This window comes from Botryllus schlosseri, chromosome 7, assembly GCF_051294905.1.
Source record: "Botryllus schlosseri isolate E-star chromosome 7, Bs_hap1, whole genome shotgun sequence".
Lineage (NCBI taxonomy): Eukaryota > Metazoa > Chordata > Ascidiacea > Stolidobranchia > Styelidae > Botryllus > Botryllus schlosseri.
This window is the reverse complement of record NC_137242.1, coordinates 21,456,194-21,467,925: the sequence shown is the minus strand read 5'-3', so window position 1 is coordinate 21,467,925 and position 11,732 is coordinate 21,456,194. Positions and strand designations below refer to the sequence as shown.

Below are 11,732 nucleotides of genomic sequence, written 5' to 3'. Positions count from 1 at the left end.
GAAGTTGAAACAAATTGATTTGGTACAATGGCCTACACTAACCATCTACACATCCGTAAGAATATAAAACGCACAGACTATATTTTTTCGATTTAAATCATACAAGAGGTTTGGCAAAACTGAGCAATGCGCAACGTAAGCAATGAGCCGTCTAAGAAACAGAGACACGTTGCTATTATAGATTAATCTACTACTGGTACGACAACGTAAACTATGATCGTTTCGTTTGCGGTCAATTTATTTGTGATGTAACGATGGAGGTTCAGTGTAACGTACAATCAGTGAATGACTGGTTGCTCTCCCAAGTTACACCGGCGTATCTTGAACAATCCTAACACTGTTTACTTAATGACTTGAAATTGACTCGTAAATTTTGCTCCGAGTCACGAGTCAATGCAGATTTCTGAAGCTCCGAGTCAAGTCAAGTCAAGTCATTTTTGCAAACTAACTCGAGTCAAGTCAAGTCATACGAGAAAGTTGACTCGAGTCTGACTCGAGTCATCCCAACACTGCCTGTTATAGCACTACAAATTATGCAGCTTTTAGATTGCTCAACTATAAGTGTATGCTTGCCCGAGCGTAACTGAGGGAGTTGCGTATCTATCCGTAGGTTAGTAATCTTTTGAATAATCGTCACGCAATGTGCAATACGATGCAATGAACAGACATGTGGATGCCGAACGACCATAGTTGTTGTCTCTTAAACTGGCATCCAACCCAACCTAGTGCCTCATGTCACATTCTTTCTTCGCGGCTCTTTCCATTCCTTGCAAATGCGCTCTTTCATCGGGTATGTTGTGCGCTATTTATTTAGTGGAAATCGCATGTATTTCGACTTGAGTGTTGATGACATGCTCGTCGAATGTCGGATGGCATGACGGATACTGTTCCATACGTCAGATCCGGCATATTTGATGGAGCGATGATATTTTTGGTCTGTCATATGATCTTTGGACGACGTGAACGCGCGTGTGTTGTACTTGTGCGCTTTTGATTCTGAGGTAAAGAAGTCATTGACATATTCGAGGCAATTACCGCAGTGGAACTGGTACATATACGTGGCTATTACAGTTTTTGCGTATCTTCTATGTTTAGGACACCGAATCTAGCTATGAAACGGTGTGCGTTGTGTTAGTTTTGCAGTGACTCGAGTGCAGTTTTACTGGCAGCCCCCCAACAGAGGATGTGGTATTGTAACATTTTCAAACTCGAATGCCTGTTTTGGGTTTGAATTTGTTCATTGCACACGAATATACATCAAGATACATGACAGGCACAAGGAATTGATTAACACTAATTCATCATCGTCGCATCTAATTTTGTCTCATAGGCCCTATTTGAAACGGACAATTCGTCACTCAGTATCAGTATCACTATTATTTTATTAATATTTCATCATTTAAAAACTTCACAAAACTGCTATACAATGAAAAGATAGGAAGGTGTCGAAACTTGGAGTAGTCTTTGAAACCAAATACCCACCTTGGCCTAGGCGAAGTACAGAAGATGCATAAACACTGAATGAAAAGTAAAGCAGAGAATATAAAAGGCAAAGCGACAAAATGAGGTGGCATGGTGCTGTAGGCGAGATCGATAGTTAGGTCGTGATCCGGTAATCCTGAAAGCTGAAGACTAGTATTCATTCACAAGAAATTGCTTGTATTTTACTTGATGGAGCAATGCTTTTTATTGTATTCCGTACTAATCATATGGTATTAGATGAGTAGATGGTAATAGATCATTTGAATCTGCCGCCAACGCCATCCGCTCATAATAATGCTAGCGTGGATTGTCGCACTTGCCGGAGCTGGAAAAAATCGAGATCCAGAGTGATTAGATTTTGAATCGGGTAGGCCTATATTAGGCTTCGAGTCGATTGTTTGAGTGTCATTTATTATGACACCACGTCGATCAGTATGAATGACGTGGAAACTTCTAAACTGGGCATTTTATACGATCACAAAGAATGCAAGGCCAGTTTTGCACCACGACCACATAAAGAAAATTTGGTATAGTTCCGATCGTACCTAATTCATTGCAAGTTGTCTATATGCTGTGGATTGAACATGAACACGTCTTCACATATCTGTCATTCCCATCAATGTACAGTACTTGGCACTACATTTTATGAATGTTGCGATATGAATAGTCGAAAGTTACAGCCTTCCGAAAATTATACCAAAATATAATTCTCTAATAACTCTTAGTGGCAAAAGGAGAGTATATTTTAAGAAATCAGATAAAATATTCCTTCACTACTTCAATCTGATCATTGCGCACAGCCCAAGTTATAGATAAAATGAATATCCCGGGCCGAGAAATCGTCAGCTATAAAGTTAGGCAATGGATGTATTGCGCGTATCAAGCGAATCAACTCACATTTGAAATGAATTTTTTTTTCTCATTAATACGCCTTTCTCTCGCAATCGTTAAATTGTCTACCAATAAATATTCATAGCTGAAGTTGTTAGGAGCAAAATAAATGTAATCGTTTGTTATCGTTATTACTTTTCAATGTAATCGTATTCGTATGATTACTTCGAGATTTTCCTGTAATCGTAATCCCAATCGAGTCATTCAGAAGTAATCGTAATCGAAATTGATTGCATCGATGAAGAAACCACCCCATTTCTGACTACGACAGCGGTTCAATTCTTTATTTAGAGACAATGTGACGGGACTGTAAATGTCTGGACACTGTGGACAGACAACTATCTGACTAATCGAAATATGCAGGTTATGAGGTCACATACCAAGGAAATTTCTAACTGATGTACGCACGAACCACCGTTTCCGGTGTCTTCCGGTGCAAAGAATGAATCTCAAAACACTGTTTAATTCAGTTGAATTACCATCACATTGGAACCTGCAGGCTGAGACACTCTTATTCGGATAATCATTCTTTGATTTTGCGTTACGCCAGCCAGTAAGTGGGAAACTAGTACTCGCAATCTAACAACTGGCGTGTTCGCATGGATGATTGCTCTATCAATACGGGTGCATTTTGGCCATCGCTAATGTTTGCTAAAGCCTGCTTATACACCTGGCTTCAAGGGAATAATGATGCACGGGGAAATGTTGCCAGGCAGTTAGATAGAAAGTTATATCAAATCGAAAATGATTGGTCAAGCGATCCGCAGGGGAAATGTGTACAGAAAAAAATGTTTAGTATAGTTGTTTTAGCGTAGGCTACTTATATGGGGCCAAATATCCTACAGCAAAAACATCTTACAATAAATTATACAAAGGGGAATTTCCCGTATAGTGCATATAGCGATTCTCCGTCATGGTTTTCAAGAGAGGAATGGAAATCCAGGAAAGGATTTGTTTCATGGCAATTTGGATGTTACAGTTACAATCGGTGTCCTCTTCGCCTATAGAAGTACCTCAATATATATCCCGGGACGTTCAGACGTATATTTCAGGTATCGTATGACTTCACTAATTTATCGGTTCAAGTCCAAACGACACTTTGCTCCGAAACCTTTCACGCGTGCCTATATCGCAGGCATGTCAAACATAGCAACTGCTGACCCGATAGGCCGGGGATGCAATGCTGAGTAAATTTACTCCCTTCAAAAAAGCTTATGTTCAGCATGTTCACAGTTTGTTATTCATATGGCACATTATATAATAGAGGTTTTTAAAGTAGCGTCGCAATCCCAACATGGGTCGCGAAGGGTATAAGTTGAGGTCGGGACAGCACCAGAGCGATCTTTTAATGTGTATGTAATATTGGATGAATTTACCGCAAAACGTAGCTTTAGGCCTAGTAATATTAAAATGCATTTTTCATGTACGAGATTTGGGTCGCAAAAGGCCACTAAACTCGGATCTGGGTCTAGGCCTAAAAAGTCTAAGAACAACTGGTATATAACCTTGCGGCGCGATGTCGAGTGGAGTCAGGTCAAGGTGTAATCGAATACCAGGTTCAGTCGATTCTGAATCGAGTGTTGGACTTCGAGTCGGATATTTGAGTATCTTTCATTGTAACTTCATTGTGGTATGGAAAATTTCATCACTTCAAAACATCACAAGACTGTAATACAATAAATGATAGGAATATATCAAAACGACTAGGAGTAGTCTTAAGTTCAGACACCCACCTGGCCCTAGGCGATGTATAGAAGAGGCATGTACAGTTGTACACTGAATGAAAGTGAAAGAAGCTAATATAAAGTGGCAAGTGACGGAAGGCGAGATCGATATGTCAGGTCGTGGTCCGGTAAATGGTGAGGGCTGACTAGTATTCACTCAGCAGTAAAATCATTCAAAAATGCACCCATAAATCTACACCTTCGTCTCTTAACAGAATGCTTCATTTTGAAGCCTATGCAAGTATGCATAGATGCATATATAATTGTGCGGATCACACGGTCTCTTTTCTACCAACGCCTTTATTGGGAAACGATGTAGTTTGGAAATATACAATGAATGGCCGCTTGAATAGCGATTTATTATAAAGCAGTATGGCCCGCTGGGTCACGGCGATAAAAGATGACGCACGTATATGCTCCCTGTTTTTAGTCGTGATGCGGTGTTCGCCACCATCCCGTACACGTGTTGGCGGAATGCAAGCTATTAACTGTAACCGCGGTGTTTTCGAAATTGCTTCATAATTATTAAATCACTATTTGGTTTCCCCGTGACAGATTGAAAAAGGTTATTGTAAACCACGTGTATTAAAGCAACTCATCAATTTGAAGAATGTGCGAGGATAAATAATTATTTACGTTCACTATATCATATACTTTGACATTGCGCATTTGATGCATAGATTCGACTAAAAGGATTTCCGAAGCAGGTGACTGTTTGCGTCAGAAATTTTAGGGCTGTGCGACCACTGGTATTGGCATTATGTATTATTACGGCAATAACTTACTCACAGCAGGTTATCGGCGTTTTCGCACCTTTTGCATCCATACACTCTTGGCATGAAATAAAACAAGTTTCTGACATGGACACCCAATTATGAAAAGTGCTAAAACTGCACATGCACATGCACATAGAATACAGAGCATTTAAGCTAAATATGAACCGAAAGCTGGTTTATCACAGGGGATGTAATTTCAAGCGTGGACCGTTGTATACAAGTTACATAGCTCATATAATGGTAAGTCAAATGTCCGTGGTCACAATGCTATATAAACTCGGAATCAATATAGGTCAATATAGATCAAATGTGATGATAATATAAACCGTCCTGAAAATAGTGATTAGAATCAGTATATCCCTATAAACTGCCAAGCTTTTACGTAAAATATGCAAATCATTCTCGTATATTGAATCCTTTTATCCCAGACACGTTCGAAGGAGATGGCTTTAGTTTCCTCATTTCCGGCGACAACGGTGGCTTTCCGGAACCATTTTACTCTACTCAAGTCCAACGCGGCGTGGCCGCTGCAATGGCGAATCAATCGACTGAATACAATTGCAAATTCATACTGGAGCTTGGTGACAACTTTTATTTTCGTGGAGTCAAGGATATTTTTGACACAAGATTTCGAGTATGTTGGCAAGATTGTAAATATTATCAAAGTAGCTTATCATAAGGATTGAATAGTATATACGCTAGGGGCTAGGGCTATACTGAACTGGCGGACCTCGGTTCGAAGGCGAACCTTTCCATGGTTGCATTTCGACTTTCTCAGTGTCAATATTTACTTATAGTTTTCTTTTTCGGCAAAACAAATTCCATTATCATCATGACCAGCAGTGAAGATCTTTGTAATTGTCTTCGACTTGCTCTCATCACTTAAAAACGAAGATATAAAGAACCAGCAGGGATATTAAGAAAAGCCAATTCTCCCACGAGCTATGACTGACAGACCACGAAATATGCCGCGCTTATATCTTTTGCTAATATAGCGCTTTGTCGGATTTCAAACCTAATGTAACGTTTTACATTTGTATGACTGTATATTATTTCCTGACAATTTTAACGGACTTAAGCAAATTTTACAATTTGGTAACTGGACGTTCACTAAAATTATTTATTCTAGTAGCCCTGCTATTTAACCTACACCGACGTCGGATCGCTCTCAAGGCACGGCGGTGAAGCCGCGTTGATTTAGCTTAGACTACTCCTAGCATTTCTTGTATTAGCATATGTTACAAAATATCATTCATTTTAGGGAACGTTTGAAGAAGTATACCACTATCCATCACTTTACATTCCTTGGTACATTACTACCGGAAATCACGATTGGGAAGGAAGCGTCCAGGCACAAATTGATTACACGAAGATTTCAACCCGATGGTATTGGTTAATGACACTATAGTTTCGCTCATAGATCAAGCATACAGTCTACACCAGTGGTTGTCAACCGTTTGTCTTCGCGGACTCCTTTTGGACCGTCACGGACCCCCGCGAATCCAAAAAGTTTTACTTCAAATTTACCTCAATAATCGTGCAACCGCTATATGTCTTGTGCAAATATTAACTGTAGACTGGTGATAAACGACAGCAAAATGACCTTGATTAAAAATAACATCATACTGTTTAGGTAGAAATTGGGTAGACTTTTAATATTTGAAAGCGAAATATGCAATTGCATTTCTTAGAATACGTGGTCGCAACAAATATGGCACCAATAACACTGACGAGCAGATTTTTTAATGAACTTATAACGCCGAGTCTGATCATTTCTCTATAGCTCTAGTAGCTCATCTTGACGTGATTATGGAATAAGGCAGTGGTTCCCAACCAGGGGGGGGGGGGGGTATTGAAATTCTTAGAGGGGAATCCGGCTTAATATTTTAGGGGAAATCTGGCTTTGGCATTGAAACGGATGATACACTGGGTTCACAAGGATTTTAGATTGTTATGGTGTAAAACTGTTAAGTGGAAATTAGTTCTTTAGAATTGTATGTTTCTTTGGCGGATTTCAAGCTAGGTGTATGTTAGTCCCGTAGATATTACACCCACTGATAAAGTGAGGCTCACGACACGATTTCGTTGGGTCCGCGACAGCCTCTCGACCAAATTGTCACTGAGCAGGAAAACGTCAAGCCGAATTCAGCACAGCTAGTGAAATTGTTTAACTTGTTAAGCCAACATTTGAGCTAACGTGAAAAACATACCGTACAAAATTCACCGATTCAACTCAAGTCCATAGCAAGCGGACTTGGTGATCTATTTTTCGTCAGCGGCTACCCGACCGGTCAAACACAGGTCAAATTTTACTGTATTTTACCAAACTTTAGTGCTGTCCGCATTCGCCACAGTTCGGACATATCTGAATATGTTTGGCCAGTAATTGCTCAGTCCACAAATGGTTGCGCGTCAAAAAGCACATTTTTTTAGTCACAGGCAACTTTTTCATAGGGGGGAATATCAGCTCAAATATCGGCCAAGGGGGCACGAGACGAAAAAGGTTGGGAACCACTGGAATAGGGGTTATGTATTTCACGGGTGAAATGCACTTTGCAAACATTGTGAAGTCAATGTGATTAGGCTATAACCTTGCTTCTCCGCTTTTTTCCTATCTTTCCACAATCGCTCACAAAACAGCATCTCGATAAAGCGGGGTGGTCAAACTACGGCCCGCAGCGACGTTCTGTGCCGCCCACGAGAGTCTAATGAAATTTATTAAAAAATCTTGATAAAATGCGTAGTAAAAATTGAATTAATGCAGGTACTTGGATAAACTTTTTCCTAATATATTTCACCATGACAATTCTGAGGCAGTGGTTCTAAAACCGGGGAGCGTGGAAGCGTCTGAAAAGAGGCGCGAAGCTGAGCTCAACTGAAAAAAAAATCGGGCTCGCGCAATTTACATATAATTCATAAATATTACTCTGTATTTATTCTGAATTTCATATTTAAAAATCTGTCATCCACAGCCATGACCTTCCATGCCATGAAGCTATCCGTTAGGTTTGCTAGCATTCTGGTTGCGTTTTGTGGTATGACGATAAGGGAGGCGCGAAATCTTTCACCGTCATAAGGGGGCGTGCCTTGAAACGTTTGAGTATCACCGTTCTAAGGTAAATACTTTCTACATATATTTTTTATGTTTAATTTCTGGCGCGATAGCCCGATCTCAATGCCCACGCAGTTTGAAATGTTTCAACTGCTAAACATCACAGAAATCCTGAAGGAGATTGACATAATTCGGATCACGAGTGTGAGAGAGAGAGAGAGAGAGAGAGAGAGTCTTTATTTTCATCGAACCAAAATACATAACAAACGGCAGTGATGGTGGTACAGAAAATATGCGTGCACAGTATTCGGTATTAGATAGGAATGATCGATAAGACCGTGAAGGTCATCCAGTCTGATCACACCAGCATCAAACAGGTACACTTGACTCAGAACAGTCTGGCTGTAACAAAATGTTTAGTTAAGAAAGGAAAATAGAAAAAAAAATTAAACAATGGTAGCAAATGGTGATTTCGATTGGACACTCCATCTGTTATAAAAAAAAACGATTCGCGCGTGTCTTAGGTAGATTCGTTTTCTCTATGCGTAGAATTGGGGTATTTATATTTTATCTACACATGGCAGAAACGTGTTTGAAGCTAACATGGTTATGATGCTGCCAGCATTATGTGACCTGCTGGAACTGAACCAGAAGTTGAATTGGTAAATCTATGAACAGATCGCTACTCACAGATTTAAATTTCAATCCAGTTCTGAGAATCAGGAAAACCGGCTTTCATCTCTACAGTTTTGACAAATTGGTTATTGAGGTCGACCAGCCTATGAAATCTCGCCACTACGTTTCTGACGCGTGTACGATATCACCAAAACAATGTTTGATTTGTTTTAAATAAGCACATATATTGTCTCCATGTCCTCACTATATAATCAAATACCAATATTGCGTTTTGCTTTATAATCCCCATTTTATATAGTGCTGCCCGAAAGTGGATTCAAATGTTGAATGCGGCCCGCGAGTTCAAAAGTTTGCCCACCCCTGTGACAGAGCAATGTGCTTGTAGCAGTAGGCTATTGGCGATTTAACAAATACAATCAGTTGGTCTAGTAGAATATTTCATCTCGGATGGCCATTCTGTGGAAGTGAGTCCTGGAGTTTTCTCAGTAATGAAGCGAAACTGTCTCTTGATTTCCCTAATTAAAAATACAAATTTGTTCGTCAACCATTTTGTAAATTCTGAAAATTCTTCGCGGACCCCCGGTTGAGAGCCACTGGTCAACACCCAATACTTCAACAATCGCGTAGTGTCAACATAACTAGACCTTGTATTTAGATAGCCACCGAGAATAACCTCACATTCGGTCAGGATCCTGTAATCTGAAGTCGTATCTACTTGCTGGTGAAACACATGCCACACCTTTACGTATAGTCTCATGTGATTGAGATTCTTACCGTGACATGTCGCGATCGCCGGCTGTAGAACCTGTAGTTTGTAATTCTCGGATTCGATATACATTCAGGACTTTCCCTTGGTACTGGTACACACTGGACCATACTCTTGAACCATCAGGTACAAAAATTCGGATTATAATGTTCGAAACCACAATTCCATGTGGTATCGCCGCTATTGACATAGACGGGATCCCGATAGATGAGTCGATGGCCGAGGAGCAATGGGCGTGGCTCGAGAAAGAACTGCAGGATGGCCAGGAGTACGCTAATCACGATATGCCCATTCTTCAGAATGCTTTCTATCAAAGACTTGGTTGTTTTCCAGTGCCGATTATCTCATCGTCACGGGGCATTATCCAATATACAGTGCCGCAGCTACCGGACCTGAAATAAAATGCCTGAAAGACAGGCTTGATCCTCTTCTTCAAAGGTATGGAGTGTCCGCATACATCAGCGGACATGAACATTCCGCCCAGGTGAATGATTAACGTTATATCCACAATTACTTTCGGCGATTAAAAATGCTCTGGGCGAATACAAAAGCTACCTAGAAGAGACCCTAAACTTTTTCTCTTGATACAACACACGTTTAGGCCTTCAATGTCATATTGATATTACAGTTTAGTAACATTTAGTTGGTTTAGTTTAGTACCCAAATGAGGCAATAAAGGGAATTGTAATTTCGTATTGGTATTGTTTGATTAAACATAGGTAGAATATTTCTGGAATTAGCTGTAATAGTAGTACAAAATATGACGGAAAACATAACTAACATAGGCGTACAAACCTGCACATGCACATTACAAAGGCAATAAGTAACAGCTTCAAATAACAGTTACAAGTTTGTTAGGTTCCATTCGAAGTATAATATAATTTAGTAATCGTGTTGTCATACAATTTGGCTGTAAACTAAGTTCATTTTCACGGCTAAATACAGTTCGGGCGTAATATAATTTTTAGCAGTTAATATGCTCACAATTGCTGGTGAATTATATCGGATCATGACGCAGTAATAGTGACTGTACTGGAAAAAAATCGCAATTTATTTTGTCCGAACGAAATACTAGATCCAACTCTATGTAGAAGCTAATCTTCATTGCCGATGGGTTCTCACGAAAACGCAATCCTCATCTTTCACGGACGGAGAAAACATTAATTACAATCACACATGTCTTCTGCAGATATAACATTTACTGACAATTATAGGAATGTTGATTCCGGCATTGAAATCCTCCTCACCGAGGATCAACCCATCCCTTTCACAATTGTATTTGTGTTATCCTGCAACCGTAATTTGTGAACGGCCGTGAATGTTTATTCTACCATTCTGAAATTTCCTTTTTCTAGCCTTGATATCTTTTTGTTTCACTGAAATGCGATTTTTTTTAAATATTATGTCTTCTATCCAATACGTACGCCATCATTGACTGCTTCTTTATTTCTTACGCCATTATTGACTGTGGTGTAAAAGACCAACTGGTGATAAGCGCCAAATTTTTCTTTTAATAAACAACAACAACAACAACAACTGATGCTTATACGACCTTATTATCTTTATTATCATAACAGTACCTTCTTGCCAATAACGGGTCACCTGTGAAGTACGTCATTATCGGATGCTCGAATTTTGTCGGTCCATTCTTCCCTTTCCAAAATAGCGACATCTTCAAGACAGAATTTCTGTGAGTATATTTTGACATGCTGTTGCATTCATTAGGCACATTCGATTGACAAAAGCATAAGCACAACCAATCACATAGCAAGACCATTTTATCAAATTATTCTTGCTTCAACGGTTACAGTTTTGCCTCTTGGCGTGACTTACTCACTGGGTGTTTCGCACGCGTTGACGTCACAGCCCAACATTTGAATATAAAGATCCTAGAGGGAAAAGAAGGCGAGGAGCTTCACACCATCACGATACCCAGCCGTGGTCAATGACCAGCAAGATATCAGAAGCAACATAGGGCACGGAGAAAATAATCTGGATTTACTGTTGCATAGGTCATGTTCAAACATCTATGATGAATCAGTTCACTGTCTGTTTTCGATTTTGGTGAAAAGTGTATTGTGGTCGTATTAAGACAATATCATCAAGATAACAGGGTATATGCCTGACTAATGCGTATATTGTGGTGTATAGTGCGGGGAAGAAGTTCCAAACCACCGACCTCTGGACTGGTGCAGATCCGGAATATGTTCGTTAAATCTGCAGGCCAGGTTCAGGTTCAGAATCATAGTGTTCAAGATCAGTGATCAAACAGTAAAACTTGTAATTATGTACAGTACATGTGCAGTTGTACACTCGTTTCGTCAGACTATTATAAGTCGTCGGTTGTCACTATCTGATCATGTTATAGTCTCTCATGTATGATATGATCGTGGGACTGACGCTGT

General features: G+C 39.8%; 1 protein-coding gene across 1 annotated transcript; it reads left to right on the top strand.

Moving 5' to 3' along the window:
* The first annotated feature begins 2,906 nt into the window (after window positions 1-2,906).
* LOC145443772 (tartrate-resistant acid phosphatase type 5-like) lies at window positions 2,907-11,444 on the top strand. Its single transcript, XM_080321728.1, has 7 exons — window positions 2,907-3,425; window positions 5,302-5,507; window positions 6,135-6,259; window positions 9,404-9,595; window positions 9,661-9,811; window positions 10,905-11,017; window positions 11,138-11,444. Exons 1-7 carry the CDS (start codon window positions 3,287-3,289, stop codon window positions 11,274-11,276), a joined length of 1,065 nt encoding a protein of 354 aa, XP_080177854.1. The 5' UTR covers window positions 2,907-3,286; the 3' UTR covers window positions 11,277-11,444.
* Window positions 11,445-11,732: the final 288 nt, after the last annotated feature.